General features: G+C 47.6%; 1 protein-coding gene across 1 annotated transcript; it reads left to right on the top strand.

Moving 5' to 3' along the window:
• Positions 1-8,871: 8,871 nt before the first annotated feature.
• LOC123120078 (RNA polymerase II subunit A C-terminal domain phosphatase SSU72) lies at positions 8,872-16,375 on the top strand. The gene is made up of 4 exons (XM_044540085.1): positions 8,872-9,243; positions 9,692-9,837; positions 9,931-10,049; positions 16,121-16,375. The coding sequence occupies exons 1-4, from the start codon at positions 9,017-9,019 to the stop codon at positions 16,223-16,225; spliced, it is 597 nt and encodes a 198-aa protein (XP_044396020.1). The 5' UTR covers positions 8,872-9,016; the 3' UTR covers positions 16,226-16,375.
• Positions 16,376-20,338: the final 3,963 nt, after the last annotated feature.

The raw sequence follows: 20,338 nt of genomic DNA, 5'->3' as shown, positions 1-20,338 counted from the left end.
AACGCCGCCGCCACGAGGCGGAACCTTGGCGGAACCAATCTAGGGCTCCGGCGGAGCTGTTCTACCGGGGAAACTTCCCTCCGGGAGGGGGAAATCATCACCATCGTCATCACCAACGATCCTCTCATCGGGAGGGGGTCAATCTCCATCAACATCTTCACCAACACCATCTCCTCTCAAACCCTAGTTCATCTCTTGTATCAAATCTTTGTCCCAAAGCCTCAGATTGGTACCTGTGGGTTGCTAGTAGTGTTGATTACTCCTTGTCGTTGATGCTAGTTGGTTTATTCGGTGGAAGATTATATGTTCAGATCCTTAATGCATATTAATACCCCTCTGATTATGAACATGAACATGATTTGTGAGTAGTTACGTTTGTTCCTGAGGACATGGGAGAAGTCTTGCTATTAGTAGTCATGTGAATTTGGTATTCGTTCGATATTTTGATGAGATGTATGTTGTCTCTCCTCTAGTGGTGTCATGTGAACGTCGACTACATGACACTTCACCATTGTTTGGGCCTAGAGGAAGGCATTGGGAAGTAATAAGTAGATGATGGGTTGCTAGAGTGATAGAAGCTTAAACCCCAGTTTATGCGTTGCTTCGTAAGGGGCTGATTTGGATCCATATGTTTCATGCTATGGTTAGGTTTACTTAATACTTCTTTTGTAGTTGCGGATGCTTGCAATAGGAGTTAATCATAAGTGGGATGCTTGTCCAAGTAAGGGCAGCACCCAAGCACCGGTCCACCCACATATCAAATTATCAAAGTACCGAACGCGAATCATATGAGCGTGATGAAAACTAGCTTGATGATAATTCCCATGTGTCCTCGGGAGCGTTTTCCTTCATATAAGAAATTGTCCAGGCTTGTCCTTTGCTACAAAAAGGATTGGGCCACCTTGCTGCACCTTATTTACTTTTGTTACTTGTTGCTCGTTACCAATTACCTTATCACAAAACTATCTGTTACCGATAATTTCAGTGCTTGCAGAGAATACCTTACTGAAAACCGCTTGTCATTTCCTTCTGCTCCTCGTTGGGTTCGACACTCTTACTTATCGAAAGGACTACGATAGATCCCCTACACTTGTGGGTCATCAGGCCGCCGGAAGTGACCCGCTGTCCATCACATTTGGATCCAGCGAATTCCCCGAAGATGAGGATTGCTCGGGGCTGTCGTGGGCCGGACTGCGGTGCATGATTCGGCACATTAAAACCACAAATTAAAGAAGTTGGATATATGTGTGTATAAGTGCCTTTGAGTACTTATGATTCGGCCAGGGGCTTATCCCTGGGGCGCCACTTGGAGCTGCTATCAGTTCCCAATGCGGAGCTGACCGCGAGGGAGACCCTCCCCTTCTTGGACGCCTCGGCCTCCAGATCCATGGAGGCCGCCCTTTTCTTCCTTCCCCCTGTTGCTTTCCTCCTCCTCCTCCTCGTCGGTGGCAGGAGAGGAGTGGGTTTCAACGTTTTCGGACGTCATGTCCGAAGTGCCTTTACGGCGAAGGCCGCTTCTTCCCGCCTGGCCCTTCTTCTTGGCCTTCTTCTCCGGTGCCTGGTAGGGCGCCGAAACCAGCATCTTCATCAGAAGCGGGATAGCTGGGTCTTCGGGCAGCGGAGCCGGACACTTGATCTGCTCCGCCTTCTTTGTCCAGCCCTGAAAAAACAAATAGGGAAGCTTAGACTTGAGTGTATAGGTAAAGGATACACCTTGGGATACGAAACACTTACCGGACTAGCGGGATGGGCCAGGTTGTACCCACGGTCCTCGATCGTCGCCGGCCATGTTTCGTTGGCCTTAAAGAGCACCTTCCAGATGTCTTCGTGCGTAGTGCAGAAGAACTGTTGCAAGGTCTGGTGCTTGGCCGGATCGAACTCCCACAAATTGCAAGTCCGACTTTGACAAGGAAGGATCCAGCGGAAGAGCATCACTTGGATCACATTGACGAGCTTGATGTTCTTGTCCACCATGCTCTGGATGCGCGTCTGCAGCGCTGTCAGCTTGTCCGATGAAGCCCAGTCCAGGCCCTTCTCTAGCCAGGAGGTGAGCCGCATCGGGGCCCCGGACTTAAATTCGGGAGCCGCAGCCCAGGTGGCGTCACGATGCTCTGTGACATAGAACCACTGCTGTTGCCACCCTTTGACGGTCTGCACGAAGGTACCTTTGGGCCATGAGACATTGGGAAGCTTGCTCACCATAGCGCCTCCGCACTCTGCGTGTTGACCACCCACCACCTTCGGCTTCACATTGAAGATCTTTAACCACAATCCTAAGTGGGGTGGGATGCGGAGGAAGGCCTCGCACACAACAATGAATGCCGAGATGTTGGGGAAGGAGTTGGGGGCCAGATCGCGGAAATCCAGCCCGTAGTAGAACATGAGTCCGTAGACGAATGGGTGGAGAGGGAATCCCAATCCGCGGACGAAGTGGGGGATGAACACCACCCTCTCATGGGGCTCCGGCGTGGGGATGATCTGCCCCTTTGCTGGAAGCCGGTGGGCGATTTCCTGGGCTAAGTACCCAGCCTCTCGGAGCTTGGTGATGTCCTTCTCCTTGACGGAGGAGACCATCCACTTGCCGTGCGCTCCAGATCCGGACATGGTCGGAGTGCTTTTTTGGGCGGAGAGGATGAGAGCTTGGGCGTTGGAGCTCGAGAATGGGTGGGCAGAGAGGAAGAAGGTGTGCGTGAAAGGGGTGAATCCTTATCTCCTTATAAAGGCAGCGAATATCAAGTGCCTCCCCACTCGCCTTAAAACTCGCCTATTCCCCAAGGGCCGTGCAGACGGCGCGGTTGGATTACCCACACCCGTATTGATGAGAATCCTGCAATAAGGGGACACAATCTCTGCTTCGACAAGACGTGCCAATGAAAACCGCATCTTGAAACGTGGAGCGGGAGGCTAAAAGACGATTCGAAATAATGACCGTGCAGCGGCGTGATGTCATGCTACAAAAGTTGTCAGTAGATTGGACTCGTGAAATATTATACTCTCTGCGGTTGTGTGTGGTACTTGTTTTGCAGAGACGGACACGTTTTCTGTGTTCGAAGGCTACTTTAGAGTATTCGGAGGAGGAACCCGCCTTGCAATGCCGAAGACAATCTGCGCGCCGGACACATCGTCATTGAAGCCTGGTTCAAGGGCTACTGAGGGAGTCCTGGATTAAGGGGTCCTCGGGCGTCCGGGCTATGTGATGTGGGCCGGACTGATGGGCTATGGAGATACAAGACAGAAGACTTCTTCCCGTGTTCGGATGGGACTCTCCTTTGCGTGGATGGCAAGCTTGGCGTTCGGATATGTAGATTCCTTCCTCTGTAAACTGACTCTGTACAACCCTAGGCCCCTCCTGTGTCTATATAAACCGGAGGGTTTAGTCCGTAGAGGCAGTCACAATCATACAGGCTAGACATCTAGGGTTTAGCCATTACGATCTCATGGTAGATCAACTCTTGTAATTCTCATATTCATCAAGATCAATCAAGCAGGAAGTAGGGTATTACCTCCATCAAGAGGCACGAACCTGGGTAAACATCGTGTCCCCCGTCTCCTGTTACCATTGACATTAGACGCACAGTTCGGGACCCCCTACCCGAGATCCGCCGATTTTGACACCGACAGATTGCAACAAGAGAATACAATCTAGCAAAGAGAAATTATCATAATTAAAATCCTTGAAATCCAAAAGAGTGGGTTCATTGCTACTTAAAGTTTTGACCTCTCCAATCCCATTTTTTATCAATTTTTGCATCAAGATCTATAAACTCCAAATCATTGGGATGCCTTCTAACTAAAGTTGACTCACCTCCAGTCCCATCTTTATCAAGATTTATATTGGAAAACAAAGATTCAATAGGAGTCACATCAATCACTTTAAGATCTTCATCATTATTTTCATGAAAACTGGAAGAACATGTTTTTACAAAGCAATCTCGCTTAGCACGCGTCTTAGCGGTTCTTTCTTTACACTCATCAATGGAAATTCGCATAGCTTTAAGAGACTCATTAATATCATGGTTGGGTGGAATAGATCTAATTTTCAAACAATCAACCTTAAGAGAAATTCTATCCATGTTCCTAGCCAAATCATCAATCTTAAGCAATTTTTCTTCAACCAAAGCACTGAAACTCTTTTGCGAAATCATGAATTCTTTAACACTATTCTCAAAATCAGAGGGCATCTTATTATAATTTCCATAAGAATTGTTTTAGGAATTACCATAATTATTAGAGGAATTACTAGGAAACGGCCTAGGATTAAAATTACCTCTATACATGTTATTACCAAAATTGTTCCTACCAACAAAATTCACATCCATAGATTCATTATTATTCTCAGTCAAAGTAGACAAAGGCATATCATTAGGATCAATAGGAGCACTCTTGCTAGCAAATAATTTCATATGTTCATCCATCTTTCCACTCAAAACATTAATCTCTTCAATCACATGCACTTTTTTTACTAGAAGAAGATCTTTCGGTATGCCATTGCGAATAATTAACCATAATATTATCTAGGAATTTAGTAGCTTCACCTAAAGTAATTTCCATAAAAGTACCTCCCTCGGCCGAATCTAAAAGATTCCTAGAAGCAAAATTCAATCCCGCATAAAAATTTGTATGATCATCCACAAATTTAAACCATGAGTAGGCAATTTCATATCATCAATTTCATCCTCTCCCAATATTGTGCAACATGTTCATGATCAAGTTGCTTAAAATTCTTAATATCTTTTCTAAGGCAGATGATCTTAGCGGGAGGAAAATACTTAGAAAGAAAAGCATCTTTACACTTATTCCATGAATCAATACTATTTTTAGGCAAAGATAAAAACCAAGTTTTAGCACGATCTCGTAGTGAGAACGGAAATAGCTTTAATTTACCAATATCATTATCCACAGCTTTCTTCTTTTGCATATCACACAACTCAATGAAACTATTTAGATGGGATGCGACATCTTCACTAGGAAGGCCGGAAAATTGATCTTTCATAACAAGATTCAGCAAAGCGGCATTAATTTCATAAGATTCCACACTAGTGACGGGAACAATCGAAGTACTAATAAAATCATTATTATTAGTATTGGAAAAGTCACACAATTTGGTATTCTCTTGAGTCATCGTGACAAAGCAAGCAATCTAACACACGAGCAAACAAAAGGCAAGCGAAAAGACGAATGGAAGAAGGGCGAAAGAAAAGGGCAAATCTTTTCGAAAATCGTTTTAGAAGTGGGGGAGAGGAAAACGAGAGGCAAATGACGAATAATGTAATGCAAGAGATGGGAGTTTTATGATGGGTACTTGGTATGTCTTGACTTGGCGTAGATCTCCCTGGCAACGGCGCCAGAAATTCTTCTTGCTACTTCTTGAGCTTGCGTTGGTTTTTCCCTTGAAGAGGAAAGGGTGATGCAGCAAAGTAGAGATAAGTATTTCCCTCAGTTAAGAACCAAGGTATCAATCCAGTAGGAGAAGAACGCGCAAATCACCAATACCTGCACAAATAATCAAACACTTGCACCCAACGCAATAAAGGGGTTGTCAATCCCTTCACGGTCACTTGCAAAGGTGAGATCTGATAGAGATAGTTAAAACTAAACAAAAGATAAAGTAAATATTTTTGGGTTTTTTGGTTTGTTGATCTGAAAGTAAAAGATTGCAAAATAGTAGATCGGAAACTAATATGATGGAAAATAGACCCGGGGGCCATAGGTTTCACTAGAGGCTTCTCTTATGAAGCAAATAATACGATGGGTGAACAAATTACTGTCAAGCAATTGATAGAAAAGCGCAAAGTTATGATGATATCCAAGGCAATGATTATGAAATATAGGCATCATGTCCGTGTCAAATAGACCGACTCCTGCCTGCATCTACTACTATTACTCCACACATCGACCGCTATCCAGCATGCATCTAGAGCATTAAGTTCATAAAGAACGGAGTAACACCTTAAGTAAGATGACATGATGTAGAGGAATAAACTCCAGCAATATGATATAAACCCCATCTTTTTATCCTCGATGACAACAATTCAATACGTGTCTCGCTACCCCTACTTTGTCACTGGGTGAAATCACGCAAGATTGAACCCAAAGCTAAGCACCTCACCCATTGCAATAAAAAGCAATCTAGTTGGCCAAACCAAACCGATAATTCGAAGAGAAATACAAAGATATCAAATCATGCATGTAAGAATTCAGAGAAGATTCAAATAATATTCATAGATAAGCTGATCATAAATCCACAATTCATCGGATCTTGACAAACACACCGCAAAAGAAGATTACATTGGATAGGTCTCCAAGAACATCGAGGAGAACATGGTATTGAGAATCAAAGAGAGAGAAGAAGTCGTCTAGCTACTAGCTATGGACCTGTAGGTCTAAGGTAAACTACTCACGCTTCATCGGAAGGGCAATAGAGTTGATGTAGATGCCCTCCATGATCGAATCCCCCTCCAGCAGGATGCCGGAAAAGGCCCCAAGATGGGATCTCACGGGAACAGAAGGTTGCGTCGGTGGAAAAGTATTTTCCGTGGATGCTTCTGGTGGTTTGGGAATATATGTGAACATATAGGAGGCAGAACTAGGTCAGGGGGTCACAAGGGGCCCACAAGGTAGGGGGGGCGCCCTTCACCCTTGTCGCCGCCTCGTGGCTCTTCCGACTTGAACTCCAAGTCTCCTGGGTGTCTTCTGGTCCAAGAAAAATCATCGTAATGTTTTATTCCATTTGGACTCCGTTTGGTATTCCTTTTCTGCGAAGCTCAAAAACAAGGAAAAAACAGACACTAGCACTGGGCTCTAGGTTAATAGGTTAGTCCCAAAAATAATATAAAATAGCACATTAATGCATATAAAACATCTAAAACAGATAATATAATAGTATGGAACAATAAAAAATTATAGATACGTTGGAGACGTATCAGGTATCATTTTGGAGCCTCCAGCATCTTGTGAAGTTGAACCAAGGAGTTTGTAAGGCCAAGGAGATAACCTACTTCGTGAAGATCTACCCCAAGTGAGGCTAGTCCTTCATGGACGTAAGCCATGGTGGAATAGACAAGGTTGCTTCTTCGTGGACCCTTCATGGCTGGAGCCCTCCGTGGACTAGTGCAACTGTTACCCTCTCTGGATTGAAGTCTCCATCAATGTGGATGTACGATAGCACCACCTATCGGAACCATGCCAAAAATCACCATGTTTTCATTGCGTTTGATCTCTCCGATCCCTCCTTTACATTCATATGCAAAGTCTTTACTTTCCCTTGCACTACTCTTAGACTTGCATGTGTAGGGTGTCACTTGATTTGGTAAAATTTCTAAAACTTGGCTACAACTAAAATTGGGAAATGATAAATTTTTATTTGGTCAAGTAGTCTAATCACCCCTAGACATACTTTCGATCCTACAACAGTCAATGTAGTAATGTGGTATACCGATCTACCACTAGGACCCAGGCAGCAGCGATGTGGTAAGAACAACACCAAATGTATCAATCTAGCATGAACTCTAAGGAAGCAACATTATAATCTAAGCACTAGCAACATATGCATTGCTCTGATTCAACCGAAATAGACTAGATTCGAATCAAATCGGAACGAATTTGATCGAACCCAATCCAATCCTGTCCAAATAGACAAATCTAACATTTCCCTAAGCATGTTTGAAGTAAGCAGAAAAACCCTAACTATGAACCTAGGAGGCGGAAACAAATCGGCGCTTACCCAAGCCGCTGCCATTGCAGAGAAGGCTAGTCGAGGAGAATACCCCGGTGAGAACAGGGGTCCCGCCGACGACGATGGGGTTTGTAATCGTGACCATGGTCCTCGTGATGCACCGGGATGTCAAGGATGAGCGCGCCGTCGTCGACTTCCCCTCTCCTTGCACTGGACACAAGGGAGAAAACCCTCAAATGGGGGTAAAAATACCCCCATAAGACGGGCCCGCCGCCCTCACAGGCGGTAGGGTTTGTAACCCCGTTGTCGTCGAACCCAAGATGAGGACGTCCGGCACCGGTGGCGGAGCTGGAGCGCGCGGTGGGATGGTGCATTGGCCTGTGCCCGTGACATCGTTAAGAGAGGGGATGACGCCCGAAGAACTATGACGAGATCCCGGCTGGAAGAGGCAAGGCCTGCAAGCCACCTCTCCTGTATGGGGTTGCTGCAGACAGCGATGGGAGTGGGGGGAGGGGGTGGCTTTGCCATCGGGGACACCGAAGGGGCAGTGCGCGCGAGAGAGAGTGAGTGAGAGAGAGAGAGAGAGTCTGAACTAGCGTGTGAGGTGACTGGAGAGAGTGTGGGAGTTATGAGACGCCTTGTTGTCTCCCGTGATTCCACGCATGGATTGAGTGAGACTAAGGCCCTGTTTGGATTCATAGGTTAGAGTTAGTTTGGGTTAGTTTTGACTCAACTAACCCAAAAATATTCAAACAAGAGGGTTAGTTTGGGTTAAATGCATCTAACTCATCTAAAAAATCTAACCCACCCAAGAGGTGCTTATTTGGGTTAGTTCTTTTCGGGACCACTAAAAAAATATATTTTTTCTCTCGCTCTCCCCGCAGCAGATTCCTCCCCACTTCCTCGACGCTTCTCGTCCTCTCCCTCCCTCCCTCTCGCACCGCCCGTGAAGGCGCCTCGCCGTATCCGCGCTCCATCTAACCTTGCCATCCAAACATCTTTTTGGCTAGAGTTAGTTCAGGATTAAAATCTAACTCTAAGCTCTAACTGAGTTGAAGTATCCTAACTCACAAAAAACGGACGATTCGGCAATTCCCATATGCAGGACAGAGCTGCTTTAAACTTCGTATTGGCCGGAAAACAGATACAACCCAGATAACCAAATAATCCGATTTCATTGAAGACGGACCTGATTGAGAATAATGCAGCCTACCAAACGAGTCAGGCCCAAGAAAGTTTCCTCTATAGACTCGAGAAAGAAAGTTTCCTCTCGCGTTTAAGGGCTCTGTCAGATAGAATCCGGACGGCCCGACCCTACCCTGCCGGCGGCGAGGAGCAAGGATGACGGCGCCGAGGAGGTGGAGGTTCGCGATGGTCTGCTCGTCGAACATGAACCGGAGCATGGAGGCGCACGCGGTGCTGGGCCGCGCGGCACTCGACGTCGAGTCCTACGGCACCGGCTCCCAGGTGAAGCTCCCAGGCCCGTCGATGCACGAGCCCAACGTCTACGACTTCGGCACCCCTTACGGCGGCATCTACGACGACCTCCGCCGCAAGGACCCCGACCTGTCCGTACTATTCTAATCTCTTCCCTCTTCCTTCTTTTGGTGATCTGGTGCTCGGGGAGGCTGTTCTTGGGTTTATTTGAAACAAACGGGAGGCTGTGTTACGGCCTGGCCGTTCGAGGATTTTGGATATGGTTTATAAGAAAATTCATGGTGGTTTGGAGGAAACGTAGATAAATCGTGCAAATGTTTTGCGATATCTGGGGTTCCTTCCTACCCATTGTATCCCCTTTTCTCACTATTAGATTCAGCTCCCCCGATTTTGTTTGAAGCGCCTGTCGATCATGTAATCGTTAATGATTCGAGGGGGGAAATGCGGCAAATCGACTTGAGCCTTCGTTCTAAAAAAACACTGAGATAACTGAACCCCGGATATTTTTATCTGTGGGTTCCCCTAGCACTTCGTCAATGCATTCTTGTGCTGAGTATGGATTTTTGGTGACCCATCCAGGTACAAGAGGAACGGCCTACTGCCAATGCTGAAGAGGAACATCTCGGTGAAGCTGGCGCCGCAGAGGTGGCAGGATAACGCCGGTGATGGGGTGTTTGATATGATACTCACCTTTGAGGAGAGGGTCTTCGATTTAGTCGTTGAAGGTAATCAACTGACCGGGGGGGGGGGGGGGGGGGGGGGGTTGGATTGCATGGTTTTGTTGGCATTCACTGAGGTTGGGATTTGGTCATGTGCAGATATGAATAACCGTGAACAGAGGTTATTGAAGAGCGTGCTGATAATCAATATGGACGTGAAAGATAACCATGAAGAAGCTGCTATTGGGGCGAAGCTTGCTTTAGATTTATGCCACAAGGTATCCAAACATCATAACATATACAGTGTGCAAACTTATTCCTTCCATTGATTTTCTAATCACCGATAAAAATATATCTTTGTGTTTATTTTCGAAATGTATTTTGTACAACTGGTGTGAATGCTACTGGTAGTGACGAACTAGCTTGCTTTAGTCCCGCACACTAGGGACAATACATGCTAAATTGGATTGGGCCCATGGACTACTTTAAATCTTAAATTGTAGAAAGGAGTGTTACTTAAAGTACATAAATAGCTAAATGATGATGGAAGCTCTAGAACAGCTAAATCTTAGTGCAAGTTTACAAGTTCAATAAGCTAGTGCAGTGAATAAAAAAACACAGAAATGAATCATCCATCGCAATTGGCATATTAGTGCCGACATCATCCCCTTAGGTCTCCACTTCATAGCTCCATCCTCAATCCTCTTCTGTCTTCATGAACAAGTACTTAATAAGTGCACCACTTAAATTATCCTTTGAGATCCTAGTTGCATAGCCAATCCACAGGTAGCAACGAATAGAAACGCTTTGGTAATTTACCACTTGGACAGCAGGCTACGTGCATCTTTGATGAAACAGAAAAATGACCATCATCAGTAAATAAATACTAGTGATCAAGTCTAGCGTCTCAGTCACCATGCAAGTGAATGTACTTCATACGGAGAAATCTTCAGGAAATGCCAACCCAAAGATTTGTGTTTCAGGATACACCACTCCTTTTCTCATGTCAGTGGGAGATGGAGTAGCCTACCTTGAAACGCGACATGATTGTAGTTCCATACCCTAAAAAGATTTTTTTTTGAGGGAAAAGAGTACAAGATACTCTTAAGCTACCGAGAAGTCAGCAGCTAAATCTGCTTGCAGATCAACCGGGACACCCGCTTCCAAGTGCATGTCCGACTCCTTCCTTGCACGTCTAGCTAGAAGGTGGGCCATTCTGTTCTTGTTCCTGCAAGCATAATTGACCTCTGCAGAACTGAATTTCCTCATTTCCTCCTTGATGTCTGCGGCAATTGGGTACCAGACTGAGGAATTCCTTGCTCCAGTGCGAAGCTCGTTTGCCAGGAAAGCGCAGTCAGTGTCCGTTATGATTGGTCCAGTGTACAAGATGGACAGAGATTGAAGTCCCGTCAGGAGGGCTTGTGCCTCAGCTTCCTCAACTGCCGTACAGTCGTTTATACGTTTGGACAGTGAGGAGAGGACACGGCCTCTGAAATCCCTTCTATCGCACCCGCATGGGCGACACCGCTGTCGGCCAGGTAGGCCGCGTCCGTATTCAGCTTGATCGCTCCGGGTTCAGGTGGATTCCACTGGTGGGCCATGGGTTCCTCGGTGCTCACCCCATGCAGGTTTGTCATATCCGAATGGAGGGGCAACAGGAATTGTCTGGCCAAAGCATGTCCTGCCTGCTGCTGCTTGCCATTCGTTCCAATAGTATCTGCAGAATCGCAGCCGCAGAGCTCTTCCTCGTACTGTTTTAGGAACAGGACCGAGCGGCTGATGGTCTCTTTCCCTGTGCTATGCACACAGTCCTCCCGGAGGAACCAGCACCGCCACAGAAGTAGCAGAATTTTTGTTCTCACTGCAGGATTGCACTTGTTGAGCAGATTCTGAAGCCAGTCCTCCGGTGAATCTGAACTGGTCATCACTGGGTAGATCCCACTCCTTCCTTATTTCATGTCGAAGCGCCCTGCTCTTTGTGCATGATACGATGGCATGAAATTCATCTTCCTCTTCAATGCTGCATATAGTGCATGTACTGCCCACTTCCAGTGTTCGTTTCCATTTGTTCTTTTTGGTAGCCAAAGTATTGGTAGGTACTCTCCATCCAAAGATCTTGATTTTCTCTGGTACCAGGGCTTTCCAAATAATGTCCCAAATACTACGGTCATCAGCTTCTGTTGTCGAGCTGGATGTTGGGTTTCCCGCTTGGTTTTGGATTGAGACTGCCAGTCGGTACGCACTGCGAACAGAGAACTGGCCTGTCTTTTCATAGTGCCAAGCCAACGTATCCTCCACGTCCGCCCTTGGGAGCTTGATGCTACAGATTGCTTCTGCGTCGAAGCGGTAAAATAGCTGGTGCACCAGGTCTGTGTTCCACCCACTGCCATCGTCCATCATCAATTGGTTAACCCATCTTAGTCTGGATCTCCGGATGAACATGGCCGGCTTCAAACCTTCCTGTCGCGGGATCCAGTTGTCTCTCTGAATTTTAACTTTATTTCCATATACCCTAAAAAGATTATGTTAGAATATAGCATGGATTCATTATTGCAAACATGATAATACACCCAATCGGCCAACCTAAGTGTTCTGGTGACTTTCGCTGACAATTTTATTGATACTGTATACACAACCATTTGTTTCATGTAAATTCACCTAGTATGATTGATTCTGTGTTTGTGACTCCTAAGCATTGTCTTTAACGTTGCCCTTTTTTTCCTCAAACATGCCTCTTCAGGGCACCCTGTCCTTGAAGGATTCATGAATTGCAACTCCCTCCACAATGTAATGTGCATGGTTTTTCATGTTATCACTTGCATATTTCACAATATGATACTTTATACAAAATTATTAAGACACTCAAGTAGGACGAATATGCTTCAAACCATCATTTAAGAGTGGGTGTACAACTTGCCTCAAGAAAGCTGGTGCTGGCACTTCTAAAGTTATTCACGTATTCCTGTCTCATTTTAAAATTAGTCACTTAGTCCTATCTCATCAGCAAGCTCGGCATCTTATTGTGAGCATATATATATATTTCACTTGAGGAAAAAATGCATGCAGCAATGAAGGTTCACACTGTTGATGAAAAATCCATGCAGCAATGAAGCTTGAAACCTGTGGCGGAGCTTGAAGCCCATTGTTGGGCGGGCTGGGTGGGCCAAATAGAAGGAAACAACCTATGGGCTAGTGTTCCAAGGCCCAGAAGTAAAAGAAAATTAGTGTACAAACTGTAAAAAGTTGGGCGGGCCATGGCCCATTCGGCCTTGCCGTGGCTCCGCCAGTGGTTGAAACTGTTAATGAAAAAGTCATGCAGCAATGAAGGTTTAGGGTTTAGGGTGAGAGCTTTGAAGCTGAAGTTCTGGGGCTTCATTTTCTTTGATCTGAAATCAGCTGCTGATCTTGGCATGCAGACACCATCTAGTGCAGTGAATTCCTACCGGACCGGCATCAGCATATTAACCACCTCTACGTATACCTAGGTTTGAAGGTGATCAATGCGCTTGAGGTTCTTGACAGAGAGCGGGAGGCTGAGATATGTGATAGGGAATGAGGAGAGCCTTGCCGGGATCCTTTCCAGGATGTCATCCAACATGATACAATTGCATCTAATCGGTGCAACAAGGCTTTTTGGAAATTAGTCACTAGGCCGGTGACGTGGCCAAACTTGATAAGAATCCGAGAGAGGGCAACAAAAATGGCCTCATCATCGGCAGACATGGAGGTTCTGAATCTTGATCCTTGCCCAGCCAGACGTTGCGACCAGCCCTGAATAGTGGCCTGCTCAAGAATGCTTTGAAGAGGGTCAATGGCAATCACGAATAAGAGAGGTGATAGAGGGTCGCCCTGTCTGAGCCCACGACCATGCCCTATAGGGTTTCCACGCACACCATGAAGCAGGATGCGCGAGGAGGAGGAAGCGAACAAGGTGGCCACCCAATCTCGGAACCTAGGAGGAAAACCCCGACACGCGAGCACAATGAAGATATAGTCCCAAGGGACGGAGTCAAAGGCCTTCTTAGTGACAAGTTTGAGCAGCAACATCGATCTCTTGTTGCGGTGGAGTCTTCTAGCATAATTGCGGACAAGAAAGTTGTCATGGATGCTTCGTCCCTTGATGAACACACTTTGGGCGTTGGAGACCAAGGTGCTCATGTTCAAAGACAATCTGTTTGCCGAAATTTTAGCGATGATCTTAGCAATGGCATGGATCAGACTGATCGGGGGGAAGTCACTAATCTCCTTGGTGACGTCCTTCTTGGGAAGAAGAGCAATATTCACGAAGTTGAGCCAATAAAAAATGGTCGTGTGGAGATTGGAGAAAAGGTTGACGACCGCCATGATGTCGAGCGCAATCACATCCCAACAGGATTTGAAGAACGCGCCAGTAAACCCATCCGGATTGGGGGCCTTGTCACTAGGCATTCCCATGACAGCCGCCTTGACCTCTTCCTCTGAAAAAGGTGCGTCGATACCCTCAAGATTGGAGGCACTGATACGCAAGTACGGCCAGTTGAAGTCATAAAGGCGCTGAACAGGATGGCCCAGAGTGTTGGAGAAATGCGAGTGAACGATGGCCTCCTTTTCGTCATGGCTCGTGACCCATCCGTGGTTGTGCCTTAGCTGATGAATAAAGTTTCCGCGTCTACGCCCACTTGCATCCCCCCCCCCCCCCCCCCCCCCCCCGAGATGAGAAATGCGGGCACATTGTCTTTTCCTCATATATTCAAGAACCGCCGAGCCGACAATTCTTTTCTGTAGCCGCTGTCTAATGTCGGCCTCCTCCGTGGATAAAGAATGGTGCCCCCCCCCCCCCCCCTTGAGATGAGAAATGCGGGCACATTGTCTTTTCCTCATATATTCAAGAACCGCCGAGCCAACAATTCTTTTCTGTAGCCGTTGTCTAATGTCGGCCTCCTCAGTGGATAAAGAATGGTGCTCCATGGCGACACCAAAACAGAGGATCACCTCCAAGGCAATGGGCAATTGGAGTTTAGCGTTGGAGAAGAGGAGCTTGCTCCACGACCGAGACGGAAGGCCACCAGCTGGAGCTTGTGATAGAGGATTTGACACGGCTCCACATGCCCATGGGCTGTAGACAGAGGTTATCTTGAACATGGCATCTTCTTCCTCAATGATTTTAACATAGCTGGAGATGGAGAAGACACCGGTGGTAATATTCGACATCTCAACGGAGTTTTCATCCCAGAGCATGAGGATACTGCCGTGGTGCCTTCGGCAGGACGCTGAGCGTAGTGGCGCAGGCGGTGACCACCCAGGATACTGGCTGCTTTATCATCATAGCCACCTAACTTAGATTCCTGCATGCAAGCAACTTTTGTCGTCGTCAGTGTGTGTCAAAAGATGTTGGTGCGGATAAGGTCATTGTTGTAGTTTGTCGATCGCTGTCTTGATCGCTTTGGGATTCTTTTCTTTTTTTCCTCGCTTAGGCATAGCTTTGGTCTTATATGACTTTGCTACTTGTCGGCGTGTTTATGTGTGTGTGCGTTGGTGTCGGCTGTGTGCATCCTAGCTATGCAGAGGCCGGGTGTGCGCTCATTGTGTTTGTATCTTCTTGATGCTTCATTCTGAGTCAATAAAATCCACCCTTTATAAAAAAAAAACAATTTGACATGGGGTAGCAGCAATGCATGCACTGACAGTGGTACGGCAATTGGGGCAGTTCAATCCCCACACATTCTAACTTAGTATGTTTATGTTTGGGCTACACATGTTGGAACTTAAGCATACTCATCAACCAGCCCCATGAAGGCAATTCGGCAGCAGCCATCAGCATGCGGGACAAAGGAGGCAGACGTTAGTGAACCAAATTTTGGGATTGAACAGATTGCATTAAGAGAGCAGCACACAACTTTCCTGTAGTCTTCCCCAGTACAGCAGGAACCAAAATGACATTCTAATACAACTAGGACATTAGCAAACAGCAGCATCAAGCCCAGCTGCGAATTAAAACCGGGGCACAACACACATGTCTTGGTAGGATCTTGTAACACGCGGACTAGGCGAACTCAGCAAAGCAGCCGCAAGCAGACTAGGCCGCAGTAGAACCCGCGGCCACCTGTGAATCCTGGACATGGTCCACAGGCCATTTGCTCCACCATGCGCGACCAGAGCATCTTCAACAGGAGTTGATAGGTCGCAGTCAATGCGGAATATATAAAAATTAGATGTATTTTTCTTTATCATGATTTTGCTCACAAGCTTGTGTTTCTCATGTTAGTCTGCGCATGGTTTACAAGTTTTGAAACGTGATGGTGAAGTTACTATTCATGTCGTATGAAACAAAGGAGAAGCTAACTTGTGTGCTCTGCTCTCGTTTTTTCAGCTTGAAGCAGTGGCTGGTGATTGGGAGGAAATAATCGATGACCTGATTGCTGCATTCGAGAAGCAGCACAAGCGGAAGCTCACATACTACATCTCGTTTTACTGACTTGACACCGCCTTGTAATTGTTTGGATGGATGGATGGTTGGTAGTAGTATTCAGGAAACAGTAGAAAACTGAATAGCAACATGTAACAACTCTTCTCCTCAGGTGTCCGTCCTGGTTGAGCAGCTTTATCAGATTTTGACGTGCCCTCAGGTCAGGTGTCTTCTTCATTTGACCGGTCAGACCCGCTCTTCCTTGCATGGCATGGCGATCCATCGTTTGTAGGGCTGCAAGAAAAGCTCGAGGCTCGTGAGCCGCTTGAGAACGAGTCATTTTTTGGCTCTGACTCAAGATCGACTCAAAAAGAAACGAGCTGAGTACGAACACTTTTTGTTGCTCGGTCGACAAACGAGCCGATCTTGAGCCAATATTGGCTCGCTCAATGTAGCTCGATAGCTCGGCATAATATCATTCTGTTAAATGATCATGTCATATATCAAATGGAAATAGGAAACTATATTACCATATAGATCGTCTAGGATTTTTCTCCATTTGATTTACCAGCAGACATGAAAGCTTAATTAAGTGTAGGGGAAATTTAGGCCTTATTATGGTACGTGGTCGGCCGTGTGTTAAATATTCTGTCATTTCTGGCAAAAGTTCTCAAGCATATGCACCTTCGTTTTTATTTTCTTTCATCCACGAAGATGAGCTCTCTTGAGCATGATGAGATGGACCTACCTTCAGTTGGAGTTGGCATTTTTTCACTTTCACGTCATCTAGTTGGTACTATAATTTATAAATAAATAAAGGATCTTTGAGTAATATTTTTTTGCGGGTGGAATAATATTTTGATTTGGATAATATTTTGTAGTACTTTCTTATGTCGTGTTGTGCCTTATCTTGTTGGAATAATAGTTGTAGATTATATATTTTTATCGTCTCATTTAGCTTGAAACTAGCTCGATATCGACTCGAGATCGTTACAGGCTGAGCATGAGTCATGTTTCACAGCCCGACCTTGAGCTTCACTCAGTATGAGCTCGCTTGAATTTTAATATGAATTGAGCTGAGCTAAGTCCAACTCGCTCGAACTCGACTCGTTTGCAGCCCTAATCGTCTGCCGGTGCCAGAACCCTGTCTTGCGATGCTGACAGCTCTGACCTGCAATTTTCAGTCCAGCAAACCGTTTGCACGAGTAGAGTTTTTGCTTGGAGGGCTGTCGCCCACACATCAGTTTCTGGTGGTGTTGCCGTTTTCCCCGTACGGCCTATGTCGTGTACCGGCTTCTGCCGTCCTGCTTGTTTTGACGGCTTGATGTGGTTGACACTTTGACCTCAGTTCTGGTTCTGTCCGACTTAATGGCAACTCCAACATAGACACAATCTTCCCCGCAACGGAATTCAACTTCTTTTTTTTGCGGGAACAACTTCGACGGAATGGTAACGGAATTCAATTTCGACGCAACAACTCGGATGAAATGACCAAAACATAAAGCAATAAGCCACAAAACTTGGGGCATCTCCAACGGTAACCCGTAAAAATCCTTCCGTATCCGTTTGCACGCAGGGGGAGACCAGTCCGCAGGACACGGATGTGGGAGGACGTCTTCCAACCGTAGCCGCATACATCCGGACTTCCTCTTTTTTTTTCCAAGTCCGCATGATCAAATAGCCGCATGCAAAAGGTACAAACATTCAAATAGCCGCATGCAAAAGGTACAAATGTTCAAATAGCCGCATGCAACACTAGTTCAATTTTAAAAAAGTTCAAATATTACATCTCAACATTGTTGTTCCCTTTTACAGTCCACTGATGCTCAATCAGATCTTCCTTCAGCTGCTCGTGAGTTGGTGGATGCCGAATTTGTTGATGCATTTGAATAAACTCCTCAAATGTGGCCGGATTCTGGTCCGAAAGTTGGATAAGATCACCCATGTTCTCAAATTTCAGAGTTGCGGCAACATCATCACCCTCATCCTCGACGATCATGTTGTGCGTGATCACACAACATGTCATCACCTTCCACAAGGTTTTCACATGTGCTCTCAGACATTCATAGGTACTCGTCTCACGAATCAGCGACTGTGCCATACGCAAGCATCCGGAGTGCGGCCATGCACTTCTGGTAACTAGAGAAGCCAATCGTTCACACGGCGTCCTTCTTCAGGATGAAGTAGTCATCATAAGACCGGACGCCATGGTACAAATGATCGAAGACAGTTTTGCGCATCCGAAAACGCCGGCGAAAATGGTCAGTGAATAGTGCATCGGGGGCAAAGTAGTCGGCCATAAGTGTCAAATGGCTGCGCACCCTATTGCGGTTGAGCACTCAATGACCCTTGATCGAGCCCTTGAAATTGAGAACATGCTCCTCCACACGCTCCGTGTCTTCAAGGACCGCCTACATCATCGCCGTCTCATCGGAGTGCTCCTCCTTGTCCGACGAGCCGTTGGACAACTCAACATACTTCTCGTATATGTACTCCAAATCAAAATCCATTGCTAGAAAGAAGAAGGGACAACTGTTTTCAGCTCCGGCAATTCATCGAACAGTTGCCGGGCATGATGAGAACAACAGTAGCGGATGGTACCTGGCGGGGCATTCGGAGGACAGGGGTTGAACGAAGACGGAGGAGAAGCGGGGTGGAGGCCTGCTGGAGCGCTGGAGGTGATGGAGACGCAGATTTCCGGCAGGGGTGTGGCGTGGTGGCAGTGTTGGTGGAGCGGCGGCGACGGCAAGGGAGAAAGAAGGAAGGAGAGAAAATGGGGACAATGGAGTCGCGAGGTTTGGGAAGGGTTTGTGGGTGGGTCTGGGGTGTCGCATTCCTATGTTTCGCGTGTTCGAACTCCCGTAAAACTCCGCCACTTTTGTCTCCGTTTTGCGGAAGAAATCGCATCCGGACCCCCCGTGGACCGATACAGGCCCGCGTTGGATGGCTCCCATGGTCCGGACGGATGCGGGTGGTTTGCGGGTCCGCCTCCAACGCCGACCCACAAACCTCCCGCAACGGTCCAGACCGCGCTGTACGGACTGCGGAAGCCATCCAACGCGGTCCTGTATTGGTCCGCGGGGCGGTCCGGACGCGATTTCTATCGCAAACCGGAGACAAAAGTGCAGGAGGTTTGCGGGAGTCTTGACCGATCCCAAGTCCGCTTCTGACCGCACTGACCCACCAAAAACCCCAACCCCCTCCCGCGCGTTTTCGGTCAGCGCTGCTCCAGTGCGTCAGAGCCCACACTCATGCCCGGCCAGAGCGAAGGCAACCGCTCACTGGCGCCGACATTGAAGTGACGCGCCGGCTGAGAGAGCGCCGCCCGTGCCGCTTTCCGATGCAAGCGACTGCCGCGCGTTCAAAGGACACGACGACCGCTCATCTGTCCGTCTGCCGCCCGCATTGATTGCACGTGGTTGCCGAGGCGTCTCCTTCGGTGCCACCCGTCCGTCCCTCTGCCGCCCACCGGTGCTATATAAACCGCTGCCCCGGCCATAGCCACAGTCATCCCTCTTCGCACCACTCCCCACCATGGATCCCTCCGCCGCCAAAGCTCTCTGGGACGGGCTGATGTCGGAGCAGAAGAAGGCCATGGCCGCCATTGATGCCGACTGGCAGGCAGGCAGGCAGGCGAAGGACGTGCAAATGGAGGACGCCTCCTCCGACGAGCCAGCGCCACCCTCCTCTTCCTCCACGACACCCTCCTCCTCCACTCCATCCTCGTTGCTCCATTGCACCATGACCATCGGCGAAGCCCGTGCCCATTATATGGACATGGTGCAGGAGGAGCGGAAGGAGTAGTTTCAGGAGGCGCAGGCCGACGCCAACTACAACCACAACCTCCTCCAGAAGCATCTGCAGGTGGAGGAGCAGGTCGTCGCTAGAACTGGCGGAGCGGGTGGCGCTGCTCGAGTCCTACCGCTCTGCCCGTGAGATCCGCCTCGCCCGCTGGCGGTATCGGCAGCAGGTGGCGGAGGTGGCGGCCACCGACAAGGGGTGCGACAACGACACACGCGAGGCGTTGTTCAACGACACCGACGAGGAGGACATCGCCGAGGCCGTGCCCCGGTGCCACGACTACGAAGAAGCCGACACGTCCGCGGGCGCCATCGGCAGGGAGGAAGAGTAGTGCACGGTAGATCGCTACTGCTCGTGTCCCGGGAAGGCCACTGTGTAAGG

Source organism: Triticum aestivum, chromosome 5D, assembly GCF_018294505.1.
Source record: "Triticum aestivum cultivar Chinese Spring chromosome 5D, IWGSC CS RefSeq v2.1, whole genome shotgun sequence".
Lineage (NCBI taxonomy): Eukaryota > Viridiplantae > Streptophyta > Magnoliopsida > Poales > Poaceae > Triticum > Triticum aestivum.
This window is presented reverse-complemented; position numbering and strand designations above follow the sequence as displayed.